The sequence below is a fragment of the Stegostoma tigrinum genome, chromosome 4 (assembly GCF_030684315.1).
Source record: "Stegostoma tigrinum isolate sSteTig4 chromosome 4, sSteTig4.hap1, whole genome shotgun sequence".
In the NCBI taxonomy this organism is placed as follows: domain Eukaryota; kingdom Metazoa; phylum Chordata; class Chondrichthyes; order Orectolobiformes; family Stegostomatidae; genus Stegostoma; species Stegostoma tigrinum.
This window is the reverse complement of record NC_081357.1, coordinates 44,439,997-44,459,825: the sequence shown is the minus strand read 5'-3', so window position 1 is coordinate 44,459,825 and position 19,829 is coordinate 44,439,997. Positions and strand designations below refer to the sequence as shown.

General features: G+C 38.7%; 1 protein-coding gene across 6 annotated transcripts in view; it reads left to right on the top strand.

Annotated features, from left to right (window-relative positions):
- The window catches only part of LOC125452474 (bcl-2-associated transcription factor 1-like), a 72,438-nt gene that overhangs the window by 51,028 nt on the left and 1,581 nt on the right, over positions 1–19,829 (top strand). For 2 of the 6 annotated variants that reach the window (XM_048530932.1, XM_048530933.2), the window contains 4 exons: positions 2,085–2,266; positions 2,771–2,951; positions 15,220–15,375; positions 16,239–16,467. In XM_048530932.1, coding sequence (XP_048386889.1) covers positions 2,085–2,266; positions 2,771–2,951; positions 15,220–15,375; positions 16,239–16,467 — 748 coding nt within the window. The remainder of the gene's footprint in view (positions 1–2,084; positions 2,267–2,770; positions 2,952–15,219; positions 15,376–16,238; positions 16,468–19,829) is intronic. The other 4 variants (XM_048530935.1, XM_048530936.1, XM_048530937.1 and 1 more) reach the window with 4 other exon arrangements.

Sequence of the window (19,829 nt, the reverse complement as noted above, 5' to 3'; positions counted from 1 at the left end):
ACCATCTCCAAATAAAAGGCAACCTAACCACCGTACCATGATATTCAGCAGTGTTACCATTATTGAATCCACCGCTACCAACATACAGAGGCTTACCATTGACCAGAAAGGAGGTCATAAACCTTGCTCTTGTTTAGACTGATACCATGAGATTTCATGAGGTCCAGAATCAATGTTGAGAACTCCCTCCTGATTGGCCCAGCAGTATACAATCTTGCTGGTGGGACAGGACATATTCAGGGATGGTGATGGTGCTGTCTGAGGCAGTGTCTGTTAGGAATGGTTCTGTAAATATGACTACACCATTCTGTTGCCTGACTAGTCTGAGACAGCTCTCCCAATTTTGGCAGTATTTCTGAGAGGGTAGTAAGGAGCCTTTTGCAATGTCTATGGGGTAGTTTCTGCCGTTGTCTTTTCTAATGCCTGGGTCAAAGCGAGGTGGTATGTCAGATGTGATTTCTTTATTGAGATCTTGTAGTGATTGGCACAACTGAGTGGCTTGCTAGGCTATTGCAGAGGATAATTGACACTGAACTACATTGCTGTGGCTATGGAGTCACATGTAGGCCAGACCAGGTGAGGATGGCAGATTTCCTTTCCTGAAGGATATTAATGAACCTGATCATTTTTTCAACAATTGACTGCAGTTTTTCATGTTCATCAGTAGATTCTGAATTCCAGACTCTCTGTTTTGGTTTCAATTTTCACCACGCGCCATGGTAGGATACAAAAGAATCCAGAACATTAGTTGAGTTTCTGGGTTAACACCACTGGGCCATCCTGCCCCTCTAAATTCAAGACAAGTAGATGCTTTGAATAAAGTCATGCCTTACCTATGTTGTTAATTCTACATCACAAGATGCAATAATTAAAGGATACAGTGATGTTATCTATATGCAAATAAAATTGTTTCATTCAACAGATACTATCGTCTTTGATTCCTTGCTGCTATTTGCATTAAATGTTTATTTTTAAGGTGTGGGCAGTGCCTGTAGTATTAGTCAACCATGTAGATATGGGTTGGAAATGCATATAGGCAAGGTCGAGTAGCAGGTTCCTTTTGACCTCATCATTATTTTTAATATTATTGTTCTTTCACAGAATGTATGCATTGCTGGCTAGGGCAGTATTAATGGCCCATCCAGAATTGTTGGGTGGATGGTGATCAGCTACTTTTTTGAAATGCTGTAGTGCATGAACTATGTTTAAAAAAGAAAGAGAGAGACAGTGGGCAACAGACTTTTTGGCCTGCTACCAGTACAAGAAAAGTACTAGAACCTCTTGTAAATGATGTGATTATTGGAGATTTAGAAATATCAGATTGGACAGATTTACCATGGAATTGTCATTATCATGAAGAGGAAATTGTATTTGACAAACCTGAGTTTTTTGAAGATGTTCCAAGCAGAGTTGATAAGGGAAAATTGGTGGCTACAGTGCACATCGACTGCATTGGTTGACAAAAGCAGATCATCATCACCTTCTTGAGGGTATTTGGGAATGGATAGCAATTGCTGTACTTACCAGTGATGACTGTATCCTGTAAGTGAATAAGTTGTTTATTTTTCATATAGTTTCTGTTTCTTTGCCATCTGGAAATCTGATAACTACCTTTAGTAATTGCTCCTCCTTGACAGTAAAATTGAGGAAATTTGAAATAAGCAACACTTTTTTCTTCTGTATCCTAAGTTCCAACTTTTCGATAATATTGAAGTGACATCATCACCTTTTTTTTTAAAACCCTTTGTTTGTAGTTTAGAATTCTTTATTTCTTCAGATTTCCTTTGGACATCAGCACTTGCAAGTTGATCAACATGCTTTTGATTTATGTCAGTAACAATCAGTGACTAACATTGCTACTTCTAACCTTTTAAATTCATGGCGATTTGAGTAACCACAAAGGATTTTTCTGTATTGTTGATACCACATTAAAATTAAACATTGTGGTTTGTTTGTACCATGTTTGTTTACTGGAATCATTATTTCAAACCAAACAAGTGTTAAGCATTAAGTTAATTACAACATGTGGAAGTTTTCCATTGTTTATTGCTTACAGTCTCAGTTTTTATTGGTAAAATAATTAGGCAGAGAAAAAAGTGAGATGTGATTCAGTTGACTTGCGCCATGACATTGATCAGCGTAGAAAAGAGAAAAGTAAAGAACGTGAAGGCTCGCGAGAATCTAGTGCATCAAAGAAGCTTTCCTTGGAAAAATCAGGGAAGGAACATAAAGAGTACAAAGATTACAAACCCTTCAAGGAAGGAAGGTGAGATTGTCTGTCTTATAAACTTTAGTTTTGTTAATTTACACTTTTTACACTTTTCTGTTTCATTACTAATGTCACTTTTAACCATAATGAGGATATTTAAATTCTAGTAGTAACATGAATATTTCTCAGTATCAACATTTTCAAGATAAACAAGGTGTGGAATAGCACACCAATATTGAAACAAACATTAATAGGAATCATTATAAAAGGATGATTGCCTTCAGTTTTTAATGACCTGTTAGTGCCTTGTGCAGTCAAATATTTCCTATTTGAGGCCAGCATTTTAAATATTTCTGTGTCAACTAATGTTTATTTATAGAGAAGTGAGATAGGTAATTTTATTAAAACAGACTTGATATCTATTTTTTATTTTTATTTTAAATCTTTCCTGTAAGAATCTTCTCTGTGGTGTTATTACTAGTGGTAGCAGTGAGTTGATTTTTGACAATCCAATTTTATTGCTTTATGAAGTATGGTAATTTTTATCAACATTTCTTGTAGCAAGTATAGAAATAAAGATCGGGATCATTCCAGCTGCTCTTCTTCATCATCTTCACCTGAACCCCATGAGGATAGAGAAGTCAGAAAAGACAGGGATGATGGATCTAGCGGTTTTAAGACGTTCCAAGGTCATACAGAAAGTGCAGTTTTTCAAGGGCGAGGAAGACCTAGGGGAAACTTTGTAAGTGCATCATGGTGGTAATATTTTGTTTTTGATCGAGTTCATCAACTAATATATTTTGAAAAGCATTTTTTCTAAATAACTCTAAAATATCAGGCGTAATATTAAAACATTATTGTAGTATCAGTTGGCTAGTGAAGAAGATTACTGTTCCTGCTTTCCTAATTGGAAGGTCACACTACTAAATGTGACGAATGCCATCAGGTTTCGCAATCGTACACTTATGTTCGTTGATCATGGACTACATTATATCGGCCTTTTAAGGTTGGTGATGAAAAAATATTTACAAACATTAATCTGGGACAGAATAATAGTAATTTGGATAAGTACCACCTCAGGTTTGTTAGACAAATTGTCTTTAATTAGTGAGCTTTTTGAGGCAAAAGGAGGTTGACAGTAGTAATGCTATTGATGTTATGGATGTGAAATTATAAAATATATTTCTGAAAGTACGGGCAAAATTCAAGTCTATGGAATAAAAGTGATAGTGTAATGTGGATACAAAGTTGGCTGGGTGAGACAAGTGAGGGTAGAGGTGAATAGTTGTTTCACTGGCTGTAGTGGAGTTCTCTGGGGTCAGTACTAGGATCGTTACTTTTATATTTACGACTTCATTGTGCATGGACAAGGCACAATTCCAAACTTGGAGTTATTGTTATTACAGGGTGGCATGATGTTGCAATGGTTATCACAGCTGCCAGGAACTGCTGAAGATTCCAGCCTTGGGTGATTGTCTGTCTTCGTGGCGTTTGCACATTCTTTCTGCATCTGTGTGTGTATCCACTGGGTGCTCAGATTTCCTCTCTCAGTCCAGAGATGTGCAGGTTAGGTGGATTAGCCATGGTAGATGCAGGGTTACGGGGATAGGATGGGGGCCAGAGGTCGGTGGTGTGGGTTGAGATAGTATGCTGTTTGGAAAGTTGGTGCAAACCCGATGGTCGAACAGCCTCTACCAGCACTGCAGGGATTCTGTGATTTTATGTTTGTGAACTGAGAGAGGATGCTGATAGGCTGCAGAGGATATAGGTTGATGTAATGGAGGAGGCATAGATTAAATTTAATGCAGAGGCATGTGAAGTGATACTATTTTGTTTGGACAAACAAAGAGAGGGACTGTGAAACTAGAGGACAGAGACACAAATGCATAAGTCATTAAATGTACAGGTTGGGAATGTTTTCTTAAAAATGCACATCAGATCCTGGGCTTTTTAAATCAAGGCTTAGGCTGTAGTGACAAATTTCTCTCTAAAACAGTGGTTCAGACTCAACAAAAGTCTTCTGTTCAGTTTTGGGTAACTCACTTTAGAAAGAAGGTGAAGGCTATGGAGGAGATATTGAAAAGATTTTTGAGTAATATGAATAGTGTGGAGATGCTAAGATTTCACTCTGTGGAAAAGGGAATATTGAGAGAAGATTTGATAGAAATGTTCAAACTCAGGAGGGATTGAGAGAGAATAGCTAGGGATATTTCAGAACATATACTGTATGTTCCAAACAACAATAATTTCAAGGTTAAGACCCATCTTTGGGGTTGACTAAAGAATATTAAGAATATGATCGTATGAAGATGGGTGGCAGGTCAGAAAATTGACAGAATATAAATAGAAAAGAATAACTGAAAGATTAATAAAAATGGGAAAGTTACAGTAGCAGTGAAAGACGGAAATATGTAAGTTTCCAAGGATACTTGGAAGGGAGAAGAATTAACCCAAAGTGAACAATGATCCGACAGCTAATGAATGGATATTCTGTATCGGGCTGTAGAGAATACAGATAATACTCCAGGTACTGCTGCAATGTATAAAATGGGAGGCATGAGCTAAAGAAAATGTAAAGTAACCAGGGAAGTTGTACTGAACAATTATTGTTGTCCTGAATAACATCATCCTAAAAGCTTAAAAGAAGTTGCTAGTGAGACAGCCAAAAATATCGGTTCAGGTTTTTTCAAAATGACTTAGATTGAGGGAAAGTTCAATTAGATTGCAAGATAGAAATGTAACTTCGTCTATTCAAAAAGGGAGGGAGGCAGAAAGTAGGAAACTGCAGGCCATTTAGCTTAAAATCTGTAATAGGGAAAATGTTGGAATTTGCAACTAAAGAAGTTTAAAACAGGGCACTTCAAAAACTTCAAAGTAATCAGGCAGAATCAACATTGTGAAAGGGAAATTATGTTTAACTAATTTAGTGGTGTTTTTTGAAGAAGTAATGTGCTGTGCAGAAAGGAGAACTGGTGAATGTACTCTAATTATATTTCCAGGTAGCATTTGATTAAAGTACTGCATCAGGTAGGTCTTTTGTTTTTTGGTGATAAGTAGTAGAGTGGTGTGACACAGGAATTAGTGCAGCTTTTAACAATTTATCTGACTTGAATGATGAGATTGAAGGTACAAACGTTGAATTTGTTGGTAATAGGTAGAAAAGTAATTATAGAAAATAAATTTAAAAGCCAATAAAAAATATAGAAAGAAGCATATGGTCTAAATGGTGAGAGATTAAGTTCTGAGGTACAGTGGAACCTGGGTGCTGCATTACAGAAATTACAATATGATAGTACCAATACAGTATTCAAGGGGAATGGAATACCAAGGGGAGGGGCATTATACTTCAGTTACACATGACACTGGTGAAAACACATCTGGAAGACTACATGCAGTGTTGACCTGCTTATTTAATGAAGAATGCAAATGCATTGGAAGCAGTTCTCAGAACGTGCTGAAAGTTTGGACAGTCTCGGCTTGAATCCACTAGATTTAAAAATACAAGAAATGACTTAATTGAACGATATCAGGTGATTATGTGGCAAGAAAATTACAGCACAAGAACAGGCGCTTTCACCCCTCCAAGCCTGATCCAGATCCTCTATCTAAACCTGTTGCCTATTTTCCAAGGATCTGTATCCCTCTGCTCCCTGACCATTCATGTATCTGTCTAGATACATCTTAAATGACACTATTGTGCCCACCTCTGGCAACCCGTTCCAGGCACCCACCACCCTCTGTGTAAAGAACTTTCCACGCACATCTCCCTTAAACTTTTTCCCTCTCACCTTGAAATCTTGACCCCGAGTAACTGAGTCCCCCCAGTCTGGGGGAGGGAGGAAGCTTCTTGCTGTCCACCCTGTCTATATCTTTCGTGATTTTGTAGACCTCAATCAGGTCCCCCCTTAACCTCTGTCTTTCTAATGTAAATAATCCTAATCTACTCAACCTCTCTTCATAGCTGGCGCCCTCCATACCAGGCAACATCCTGGTGAACCTCCTCTACACCCTCTCCACAGCATCCACATTCTTTTGGTAATGTGGCGACCAGAACTGTGTGCAGTATTTCAAATGTGGTTGAACCAAAGTCCTATACAACTGTAACATGACCTGCCAACTCATGTACTCAATACCCTGTACAATGAATGAAAGCATGCCGTATGCTGCCTTGACCACTTTATTGACCTGCGTTGCCTCCTTCAGGGTACAATGGGCCTGAGCACCCAGATCTCTGTGTACCAACTTTCCCCAGGGCTTTTCCATTTACCAATGGTTTGCTTTTGAATTGGATCCTCCAAAATGCATCACCTCGCATTTGCCTGGATTGAACGCCATCTGCCATTTGCACATTCTTCCCGTGTCTGCATGGGTTTCCTGAGTGCTCTGGTTTCCTCCCACAGCCTAAACATGTAACAGTTAGATGGATTAACCATGCTGAATTAAGGTGGCACGGTGGCTCAGTGGTTAGCACTGCAGCCTCGCAGTACCAGGGACTCGGGTTCATTTACAGCCTCAGGCAACTGTCGGTGTGGAGTTTGCACATTCTCCCTGTGTCTGCGTGGGTTTCCTCCGTGTGCTCTGGTTTCCTCCCACAGTCCAAAAATGTGCAGGCTATGTGGATTGGCCATGCTAAATTGCCCATAGTATTCAGGGGTGTGAGGGTTATAGTGGGATGGGTCTGGGTGGGATATATCAAGGGGCAGCGTGGACTTGTTGAGCCGAAGGGCCTGTTTCCACACTGTAGGGAATCTAATCTAATCTAAATTGCCGATAGTGGCCCGGATTGTGCAGGCCAGGTGGATAAGCCATGGGACATGCAAGATTACAGTGTTAGGGTAGGGGCTGGGTATGAGTGGGATGCTCTTCACAGGGTTGGTAGGCTGAATGGCCAGCATCCACACTGTAGGAATCCTATGATTTTATATGATCTTGAGGTATCTTGACAGGGTAGATGTAGAAATGATTTTTAGGTGTTGTGGGAGAATCTAGAATTAGTGGTCAACCTTTAAAAATAAGCATTGCCCATTTAAAGCAAATTAGACAAAGGAGGTAAAAGGGCAACTGTTCCATCTTTCGAGCCTTCTCAATTCAGTGTTGAGTTCCACAGTTTCATACCATGATCTCTGCTCATTTTGTTACCCTTTTGTATGTTTCGGCCATAATATTGTTGTTGCATTTGGTTGGCAGATGGCCATCATTGTGACATTTGCACCTTTTTTGGACAGTTTTTATTTCTTTACCTGTCCCATTACTACTTATCTTTGGCTAGGCTCCACCAGCTCTCTTTGTTATTTTTTCACTCCTTCATTTGACCTACTAAACATCTAGCATTTCTAACTTTTTCCAGTTCTTACGAATGGTCAAACTGATCTGATACATTAATTCTTTCTTACCACAGATGTCATGCTGATTATATCCAGCATTTTCTCTTTTTCGGTACATCCATCCCTCATGTTGATGAAATCAAATGTACACATTATTAATCTGAATAAATGGTCTTCCTTTAGTGTAATTGGATAAACATGCCGCCATCATCATAATTAGAATAGATTTTTATTTTGGCTTTTTATAGCACAAAAATATACGTTTATGATTGGCATGCAAAGGTGGATGTTGTTTTCCCAAGTGAACATTGAAATATCGCAGTTCCTACTATCTCTAATTAATTGAAATATCTTAGTTATTTTTACAACTTAAAAATGCGTACATAAAAGTTATTAGTTCAGACCTAAAGGATAAATGAAAACAACAGTGGTTACTCTGGGGAAGAGTGAGTTTCAGATGGGGAAACTGAATTGATAAAGTTTGAAGGTAATCAAAAAAGTGGAGAGATAATACCTTGTGTAGCTAGAGGAACAGAAGAGTCGACATTTTGGGCCTAGACCCTCCTTCAGTCCTGATCAGGTAAACATGACAGTGAAACAAATGGGTTTTTACAACAATTTACATTGGTTTCCTATCAAGGAATTTGCCTGGCCAGTCCCATTTTGTAATGTAGAATGGTAATATTTATAATAAATTTTATACTGTGCATGATGGTGTGCACTGTTTCTGTTCCCTTTCCTAGCAGGCAGATGCTGAAGCCTACCTTTAGTACTGATGAGATAGCTGACTGGCAATTATTTATCATTATCATCAGAGGAAAAGTACTAGGCAACCAGAAATGACTAAAGGCTGACAACTCTGCAGGACCTGATAGCCTGTGTCATAGGGTCTGAAAGGAAATAGCTCCACAGTAAATGGATGCATTGATTATAATCTTCCAAAATTTCTGGATTCTAGAAAGATCTCAACGGATTGGGAAAGGTCAAATGTGACACCTATTTTCAAGGTGAGAGGAAGACTTAAAAAGCAGGAAATCATTGGCCAGTTATTTAAATATGTCATTGGGAAAATGCTAGAATCTCTTAAAATAGCAGTAGTAGTAGTTGGTCATTTAGAGATTCAAAAGACTATAAACGAGTATCAACATGCTTTTGTGAAAGCTGAATTGTGTTCGTCGAATTTATTGAAGTTAACTTGAGGAGGGGAAAGGCAGGGTGGATGTAGGACTGTAGTTGGAATACTGAAAGGCATTTGGTAAAGTACTATCAAGTTTAAGAGTTCATGGTGTTGAGCTGATTATATGAGCACAAATAGAGGTGCAGTTAACTAACTGGAAATAAGGATAAGATAATTGGGTTATTTTTGGAACGACAAAGCAGAACTTAATGAATATCACAGGAATCTATACTCGGGCCTCAACAGTTTAAGATCATATTAACAGTTTGTAGGAAAGGACAGGCCTTTGTAACCAAATTTGCTTGTGATGCAGGCAGTCTTTTTAAAAAAAAACAGCCGTAGTGTGCGAGTCTCCTGAGTCTAACTTGTTAGCTAATCAGTATCCCATTTTGGAAAATAGTGAGAATGGTTCCTCTGGGTTTACAGTCAGAGCAGAGCTTATGACATCACGGGTAACTCATCTGTATAGCAGAAGAGTAAGAAGAATGGAGGAGCAAAGCTAAAGGAGATTCCATAGTCGGGGGATCAGATAGGCATTTCTTTAGCATTGAATGTGATCCAGGACGGTATGCCCCAAGGTCAGGAATGTCATTGAGTGGCAATTGGACATGTTCCTGGTGGAGAGGAATTGGCCAGAAGTTGTAATTTGCCATTGGTACCAGTGCCGTAATAGAAAGAAGGATGAGATCCTGAAAGCAGATTTTAGGAAGTTAGGGAGGGATTTAAAAAGCATGACCTTGAGTAGTAATCTCTAGATTACTCTTAATGCCTCGAGTTGCTGACCAAGAGAACAAGAGAATTGTTTTATGTAAACACAGCTAGAGAACTAGTGTAGGAGGGAGGGCATCAGAGTTCTGAGGAACTGGGAACAATTCTGGGGCAGGTGGACCTGGACAAACTGGATGGGACTGGGACTAATATCCTGGCAGGGAGTCTGGCTGGTGCTGTTTGGGTAGGTTTAAACTAGTTTGTCATTAGGATTGGAACCTCAGCGGCAAATTGGAAGGAAGTGAAATTGGTAATAGGAAGTAGGAAAGATGCTAGGAAGATTAGAAGTCAGAAGAAACAAAACTGATCGTCAAATATGTTTTTAAAGTTGAATGATGTCAAAAAGACAATGGTTAAGGCAGATTATCTATAGGCATAAGTACAGATATGTAAATATAAGCTAATTGTCATTATAGAAACTGGGCTGTATGGTGTTCAGGATGTGGAACTGAATAGAAAATTTGATGTTTGGGAAGGACAGACAAGAAAAAGGAGGTGGAGTTGCATTGATAATAAGGGATTGAACCAGCACACAATTAAGGGTGGATTTCCAATTAGAAATCCACCCTTATGAAGACTGTTTGGGTGGTGCTATAAAACAGCAAGGGCCAGCAGGCATTGGTTGGGTATATTTATAAGCCATCAAATAAGTGATGGGAGGGGCATGGAATTAATCAGGAAATGAGAAACATGTAGCATGAGCTACATTTACTTCATTCCACATATAGACTGAGTAAACCAACTAAACACTGAAGCTCAGGCGGAAAATTTTCTGGGCACATTAGGGATGGTTTTCTAGAGTTGCAGCTTGAGGACTTGCAGCTTGAGGACTTGCAGCTTGAGGACTTGCAGCTTGAGGACTTGCAGCTTGAGGACTTGCAGCTTGAGGACTTGCAGCTTGAGGACTTGCAGCTTGAGGACTTGCAGCTTGAGGACTTGCAGCTTGAGGACTTGCAGCTTGAGGACTTGCAGCTTGAGGACTTGCAGCTTGAGGACTTGCAGCTTGAGGACTTGCAGCTTGAGGACTTGCAGCTTGAGGACTTGCAGCTTGAGGACTTGCAGCTTGAGGACTTGCAGCTTGAGGACTTGCAGCTTGAGGACTTGCAGCTTGAGGACTTGCAGCTTGAGGACTTGCAGCTTGAGGACTTGCAGCTTGAGGACTTGCAGCTTGAGGACTTGCAGCTTGAGGACTTGCAGCTTGAGGACTTGCAGCTTGAGGACTTGCAGCTTGAGGACTTGCAGCTTGAGGACTTGCAGCTTGAGGACTTGCAGCTTGAGGACTTGCAGCTTGAGGACTTGCAGCTTGAGGACTTGCAGCTTGAGGACTTGCAGCTTGAGGACTTGCAGCTTGAGGACTTGGGTACAGTGAATAGGCAAGGTCTTTTTCCCATGGTAGTGGAGTCTAAAACTAGAGGGCATAGGTTTAAGGTGAGAGGGGAAAGATTTAAAAGGTATCAGAGAGGCAACTTTTTCATTCAGAGGGTGGTATATGCCAAAGGAAGTAATTGAGGCAGATACAATTACAACAGTTAAAAGACATTTGGATAGGTACATGAATAGGAAGTGTTTAAAGGGACATGGGCCAAATGCTGGCAAATAGGCCCAGATCAGTTTTGGATATCTGTTCAGTGTGGACAAGTTGGTCAGAGGATCAACTTCCATGCTGTGAGACTCCTTGAGGTGTCACCAGACATGATAACCCCATTTTGCTAGGAAGCAAGAGAGAAACCACGGAATTGTAGACCTGTTAGCCTTGCATCAGGTGTGGTGAAAATGCTAGAATCTATTATAGAGGATATGATAAACGTTTGGATAATAATGATCTGACTGGGCGTAGTTAGCATGGATTAGTGAATGGGAAATTTCTTGACTAACTTGGAGGTTTGTTTTAAAGATATTGCAGGCAGTACTTGAACCCCAGCTGTTTGTGATATTTCTCAGCTCATTATCCACAAATTTCAAAATCACTAAGTGTTGAAGTGTATTTTGAGGTAGATGTAAAGTGGCTTCAGGAGGATTTGGTTATGTGTAGCAAATAGGAAAGAACATGGTAAATGGAATATAATGTGGAAAAATATGAGATTATCCAATCTGGTAGGAGGAACAGATGTGCAGAGTGTTTCTTAAATGGTAAGAGGTTGGAAAGTGTAGATATGTAAAGTGACTTGGGTGTCTATCAATAAGTTACCAAAGGCTAATATGCAGATACAGCAAGCAGGATGGCTAATGGAAAATCAGCCTTTATTGCAAAAAGGTTTGAATACAGGAGTATGACGATGTGGAGATGCTGGTATTGGACTGGGATGGGTAAAGTTGGAAGTCACACAACACCAGCTTATAGTCCAGTATTTAAAATCACATGCTTTCGGAGTGCTGCTGCTTCATTAAGTGAAGGCTTCACTTCATCGAGGGCCGAAGGGCCTGTACTGTGCTGTAATGTTCTATGTTCATGTGATGAAGGAGTAGTGAAGCCTTCATTCAATTGTGTAGGAGCTTGGGTAGACTGTGCCTAGAATACTGTGTGCAGTTTTGGTCTCCTTACTTGGCAGGAAAGATATTATTACCATTTGGGTGTGCAATGAACGTTCACCAGACTTGTTCCAAATGGTGCAACTGTCCAATGAAGAGAGATTGAGCAATCTGGGCCTGTAATCTCTAGAATTTTGAATAATGAAAGGTGATCTAATTTACAGAATACATAAAGGAATAATCAAAGTTGATGCAGGTAAGATGTTTTTCCTTGTTGGGGCAGTCTGGAACCAGTGAACACAATTTTAAAAATAACAGGGATGCCATTAGGTCCAAGATAAGATAAAATCCTTTTACTCAGAAGATTATGAACTTTTGGAATTCTCTCCCCAAGACAGCTGTGGAAGCTCAGTCTTTCGGTATGTTTGAGGTAGAACCTGACAGACTATTGATTACCAGTATCATACAGGGTTTTGGGGAACGTGGTAGATAAAAGACATTTGAAGTTATTGATCAGTCATGATTGTGTTAAATGGCAGGGTAGGCTCAACAAACTGAATGGTCTGCTCCTGGTCCTGTGTTGCTGTCTCATGAGAAGTAGAAAAAATTTGAGGATACAAATAGTCTGCAATGGACACTCAATTTTGAGTGGGTGCAAACCTAGCAAATGGAATATAGTATGGAAAAATGTATCATTTTCATTTTGGCAAGGAGAATAATGAAAGCAGTATATTATTTAAATGGAAAGAGATTAAGAATGCTGCAGTACACAAAGATCTGGGTGTTCCTTTACATGAATCTCAAAGTCAGAAAGCTTGTATTGCAAGTAATTAATAAGGCAAATTGAACATTGGCCTTCACTGCAAAAGTGGGATGGGTGGTAGGGGGAAATGGGATTAAGATATGGAAGTTTTGCCATAGCTGAAAAGGGCTTTGATAAGACAACATCTGGAATACTGTGTACAGTTTTAGTTTCCTTTAAAGAGGGATATAATTTCATGGGAAGCAATTTAGAGAAGATTTAGTGGGTTAATTCTTGGAATTAAAAAAATTGACGTGAGGAAAGGCTTAACAGGTTGGGTTATCTATGTTTAGCGTTAAGATCATGTGTGCTTCTAATTGGGTGATTAGAAAGATTTTGACATGGCTTGACAAGGTAGATAATAAAGGACGTTTCTTGTTGTGGGAGAATCTAGAATTTGTGAATTTGTTTCAAAATAAAAGGTCTCCTGTTTAATATTGGGATGTAGAATTTCTTTTTTCAGAAGGATGTTACTGTTTGCAATTCTCTTCCCCAGCAAGTAGTGTAGCTGGGTCATTGAAGTTAGACAGGTTTTTAATTGATAAGGGAGTTGAGGGTTACAGAGGATATGTAGGAGAGTGTAATTAAAACCACAATTGGATCAATCATACTCTTAGTGCATTAGCAGGTTTCGGGGGCCAAATGATCTACTCCTGCCTTGTTTATATCAATGCTGCAAATATGAACTTGCATCCTTTGTGACTTTGTGCCTCAGTTAATGGATAAAATATTTTCATGGCTGCATTGGAATGTTACATTTAAATTAAAAATGATCTTTTATCATGTCTAATTGTTGATAATCTAATTAGTAAACGTATTGCAGTACTGCCTGTGTTCTGTACTCTTGATCTTGGAGTATAATGTAATTAGAAATAGTTGGTGAGAAACAGAGACATGTTGAAGTTTTTCGCATTCGACTCAGTCAGGACAATTGTAGGAATAACAAATTTCATTTAAACAAAAACCTCTAGGGGCAGGGCAGGATGCAGAACAATGTTGTCTGGCGCATTCTACAGGGACTGTTTTGACCAATCACTGTGTACTTGCAAACGACTCATTTCCTATATTTCTCATGCTGTATAAGTTGTTGTTTCCTTTGAAATTTGTAATTCTGTGATCTGTCCGGATGAGTGCACTGTGAAAAGCTTAGGCAGCCTGCTTTTCTTGTCAGCAATCATTAGCCATGTAGGAGAATTAATATTTAAGTAGAAGTTGATTATACATTCAAATTTCTGTGGTTAGTTTCTTACTGATGAAATAGAAACTTGATATGATATTACTTATGAAAATGAGTTGTGTTCATCGTTCTATGACAGGTGCATATTAACCAATGTGAAGTCTGCATGTTGAATATCGTCCTTACACATGTTGCAAGACTTGAAAGTAAACATCGTTTCAGTTTATTAATCTTCACATAGTTCGTAAATTTGTTTTTGGGAAGTCCTGATCTCTGTCACTATGTCTCACATCGTGGTATTTTTGTTCGTTTTGTTTTTGAGAAAAAATTCTTTATCACTACTGGAAAAAATGACCAGGAGTGTGAGCAAAGCCACGATATTTCATTAATGTGAGTGTTTAAGATGTGTCGTTACTTTGCTCCAAATGATTCATACAAACATGTAGAAGAAATAGTTTCCTGGCTTAATAATATATAGCAAAAATGGAAACATACTACCCAGTCTATAAATGAATTCTGTTGGAATATCTTTATAAGCACTTTCAGTAATAGCCTAGTATAAACTGCAATGATACTGAGCCTTTATATAACTGTTATAAGATTACAAACGCGCTATACAACACATTATAATCAGTAAGAAGTAGTTACCAAGCTAAATACTGGTAAACAAATGTTAATTAATCATTAAACCTTCAGAGGCAATGTTCTCCGAAACAAAGATCCTCTACCTACGTGGTTCTACATTGACTCCTACTATCGGAAAGGCAAAGAAATAAAAGTGCACTCATCCCCCATAATTCCGTTCATAAATTCATCTCATTTATGATGGTTTCAGAAACTTTAAGATGACTGCCTTGCAGTCTTCTTGGTGTCCATTCTTATAAACTTAGTTGCAGGATTCATTCTTGCAAAATGATCTTATACAGTTCAATTTCAAATAAAACTTTTTAACTCATCCTGCATTAGCGAGGATTATTTATAAAAAGAGTTCTGAGGCTTTTCATTGAAATGATCTGGTAATGAAATAGAAAACAAGTAGAATATAATGAAGGTCAAAGAAGAGAAAAGAACAGAAAGTTTTAAAAGCAGAATATATTAAGGTGTTTTTTGTTTCATGAATCAAGAATTCAATCAAGGTAGTGACCAATCTTTGTTTTCTCATTGCCATCAAGCCTCCTTGGCTAGCTTTTATCTTTTCTCCACCCCTTTTGATCCTCTACTTTCTAAAATTCTTTTCTGAAAGGAAATGCAGCTCAAAAATCATCTAATAGATTCTGTGCTTTGACCATTTAGCAGTTTCGAATAAGAGGTGGCAGAGGGAGAGCCAGAGGAACTTTCTCTGGTTCGAGTACTGTTTCCACCAGTACTGCAAACCCAAATTTTCAAAAGCGATCCAAGGAGGAAGAGTGGGATCCTGAATATACTCCAAAGAGCAAGAAATACTTCCTGGTGGGTATTGGCAATCTGTTCTAAGAATTTGTTACTTTCTTTACACACACACAACACCCCGCCCCCACCCCAGATTTGATTACAGTGGTTTGCCAGGAGTAAATGGGGATTTTGTGAGCTGTTATGCTGAATGAATATTGTGAATCTGCTCCCCTTGTTGTCATGGGGAGACAGTGCACATCACTGTCGTTACTGAAATGGACTTGTAAGTATCAGTTTAGACTAATTGAAGCTACATTTGAGAAATACTTAAAAATTCTCAGTCATGTGATGAAAACATCATAAAAAATGGTTTCCCAGCTTCACTGTTGCGCTATTATGCATGGATCATCAAATAAGGCATGATTTAATGATGGATAAAATGCTGCCAATTGTTAACACTCTAGGTATTTCTGATGAGACCATATTCTTGGCTCTGGTTACAGTTATTATGAAAAATTCTAATCAAGAAACGAAGTAGTAGGTAGCTTCCACTCATAATTGACCTAATTGCTCATATTTCTTGAATTTTTACTTTTTAGTTTATGCCAGCTCCAAGAAGGCTGTTTAAATACTTATATTTGTTCAGATTTTATGCTCAGCTTCCTCATGAGCTAAGATTGCTCACATGTAGTACTTTGCCCGATATTTCTGATGCTTACTAATGTGTATTTAATGAAGTTAGCTTGGAGCTAGTGCATATTTAAAGGAGTTGTTCAGATTGTTACAGTAGTCAGTGTACTTTTATTGACAGGTTTGCATGTATCTGTTCTTACCTGTATGAGTAAACAACAATCTGGTGGGGGAATTCCAGAACAAGAAAAAAAGAAATAACCTGATTAAAATGGTGAAGTATTTCCTGTTCTTTTCTCTCTTCATGGTAGCATGATGACAGAGATGATGGGGTGGATTACTGGGCCAAAAGGGGAAGGGGGCGAGGTACTTTTCCAAGAGGACGTGGGCGATTTATTTTCAAAAAATCGAGCAGCAGTCCAAAGTGGACACATGACAAATATCAGGGAAGCGATGAAAAGGAGGAGGAAGAAAATGGAGGAATAGAAGATGAAGAGGAGAGAAAGGACAGACACAAAGAGGAAAAGGTATATTATTTTGGTGAGAGCTGGATTAACACTTGGATTTTCTAAAAGAAATTGTATTTAAACAATGTTTAGACAAGATTTCTGTTTTCGTTAACTTCCCTTCACATTTTCTTCTGCAGCTGGGAGGAGAAGTGGTCCAGCCCACAACGCCACCCAGACAGCCAGTTTAATAGATGCTTCCATCAGTGCATCAGGGGTATATCCTAGTGGGGTGGAACAGTCTGTTTCCATAGCACTTAAGCTGGTAGCTAGGTCAAGAATTGAATATAGATTGCAGTAGGCTATATGTTGAGATGACAGTAAACCACCCATTTCTGGTTCAATTTTCTGTAACTAGTAGCCACAGATCTAGTTTCAATTAAATGTCTGTGCAGGCCGTATTCTTTTTAAAGTCTGAGCAGTATTGAAATTAGTACAGATCTTTTGAGCGAATGTTGAAATAAAACACTTTTCAAATCTGAAAATTATAATGCCAAATTTGTTGCTACAAAGAATTGTACAACTCAATAATAGGTCAATTTCTTGTCTGTTATCAATCTTCTACCCGAGGAGTTTAAATTTTCTGCACCTACGTTTAAGTATTTGTTACAGAAAAGTTAGAATCTCTTGGAATGTCAAATTCAGCTTGTGTAATTTATCAATGGGTCTATTGTAGTTTACAGTGATTCTAAATCTTCTGCTAATTATCTGCGCCAATGTACACTGGTGACAAATATCATGATTATCATCCAAAAATATTTGAAAATTATTGGTAAGACAGGAGACCTAAATAAACATATGAGTAGCAGTTTCTGTAAAGCAATTACACAGTGATCTACCAGAATTATCTAATTACATAGAAAACATAATTTAGTAATGCAGAGATTAATGGTATCAATTACCCAGTGAAAAATTTAAATTTAAGGGAATTTATTTGTGAGACCTGGATTAATGCTTGGATTTTAACTCTGTTAAATTGAGTTTGTCAAACTGTTTATGTTGTTAGTCTGATTGGATTTCCTGGCACTTTGCATACGGCAACTTTTAGCAAAATCTGTTTGGATACCAATAAAGTAAAATTTTGCATGCATCTCTTTTTTTTTGAAGCACATCTTAACATGGCGATACGGCACAAGAATAGGTTAGTCAGCCCTCAAGCCTTCTCAAAAGTGATGTTTGAGACTATGGCTTCATAACCTGGACTCTGTTGACAATCAGATTTGTAACTTGGCCTTGAATGTATTCAATGATTTAGTTTCCAGTGCTCTCCAGGGAAGAGAATTTCACTGACTAAAGACCCTGTGAAGGAAATAATTCTGTTCCATCTTAATTGGGCAAACTTTGTCTCCAGTTCTAGGCTCCCTTAGGGTGGCACGGTGGCTCAGTGGTTAGCACTGCAGCCTCTCAGCACCAGGGATCTGGGTTCGATTCCAACCTCGGGCAACTGTCTGTTTGAAGTTTGCACGTTCTCCCCATGTCTGCGTGGGGGTTTCCTCCGACATTCCAAAGATGTGCAGGCTAGGTGGATTAGCCATGCTAAATTAGTGTTCAGGGGTCTGTGGGTTATAGGGGGATTGTTCTGGGTAGGATGCTTCAAGGGGCAGTGTGGACTTGTTGGGCCGAAGGGCCTGTTTCCACACTGTATGGAATCGAATCTAATCTAATCCCTTCAAGGGAAACGTCCTCTCGGCACCCTTACTGTCAAGACCTTCTGGATTTTATGTCCCTATCAGATCATTTCGTCTTTGATACTTCACTTGCCATTATGCAAACGTGCTTAACCTTTCTGTAATATATAAACCCAGGAATCAGTCAAGTCACCCTTCTCTGAACCGCTCGACAATAATACCCTTTCTAAAGATGAACAAAATTGTGATTATTACTCTATATAGATATGGTCTCAGTAATGCCCTATGCAGCTTTGCAAAGGGGCTGCTCTCTCTCTCTTTTCTCTCTCTCTCTCTCTCTCTCTCTGCTCTCTCTCTCCTATGTACTAGAACTCATGATCCTCTTGCTCATTATCTTCCTCTTCATTCACTCACCAGTGGAAGCAATCCTTTCCTGTTTAATCACAATAATAAACACTCTCACACCTTCACCAACAGCGTCTCGGCATAATTCCTACCCAGTGCATTCCTGTCACTGCACACAACACTGCTTATAATTCTGGGTCACGTTGCCACTCCCATCCTAATGCATTCACTGTCTCAATCTCCTGCATTGCTCCTGTTCCACAACAGCAAGATGGAATGAGTTGTGGGAAGTCACAATTTGTGTTAAATCTTTCAAGGTTGTTTTTCATGGCTTTTTAATAGTAATCTTCCAGGACATACAGCACATGTGTGGTCATGTGTTAATAGCCCTTAACTATGTTTTGTAGTACACAATTTAATATGTGCTCTGTAATTGAAAACTTACATACCAATCAGGTCTGTGTACTTTTGGAGCTAAGATTTAGACTTGCAGTTGTTGCAACGGCATTAATTGCAGTTATTTTAGCCTTTGCATTTCTTTTGCCCGTAGAAATTTGTTTTGACAAAACACAATTTTGGGCAGCAATGGGATGGGTGAGGTTAAAATGAAGTGCTCCCTTCTGTCCTAATTAATTATCGGTTGTATCACAGTTAGAATGCATGCACTGACAGTGAAACTATTTTAAGCAGTACAGGCAAGCAAAAAATTGAAAGGGAATATGAAAGAATTAAGTGTGTAATGTCATGTTAATTTCAAATTGAATGAAATTACCATTCCAAACAGTAGTAATTTAACACCTCCAATTTTAACTGCTTATGTTTTATCTCCTCAATGCATTAAGACATTATGTTTTTCATTAAAACATTGCTCCTGCATTGATTCACAAAAATGGTGTGTTTAAGTGAACTGTCTTTTTGATTTAACACTGATCTGTCTCATTATTGTGGAAAATGAATGAAAAAGGGACAAGTTGTATTGCATTTTCCCTCGAGTGTTGGCCGCTTTTTCTCTCCGTTCTCCCTTTTTTTTTCAACTCTCATTTCCTTCCTCCTCTCGTAAAAGTTGATGAGGGGAAGTTTCTTTGGGCACTTGGGTCCTTGCAGTACCCAGCCCTAAAGAACACTTGTCCTTTTTGAAGCTAGATAAGGTATTGGCAGGTTGTTTTCCAGTTAGGGGATGATACATTTCAGTAGAGCCTGATCATGTCCCAACATTGATACTTCAGACAACAATGAGAAGTATGAATCCCAGCTTAAATTCCCTCAAACATGGTGGCTAAGTCCAGTTACTGGTGCTGCCCTGGCTGAGACCTGATAATTGAATGACCTTGCCCTCCTTGTTTGAATAGTTTTCAGATTTCTGGAAATATTTTGTTTATTTTTTAGGATAGTGATTACAGTTTTTAGAATACAAAATTGTTTC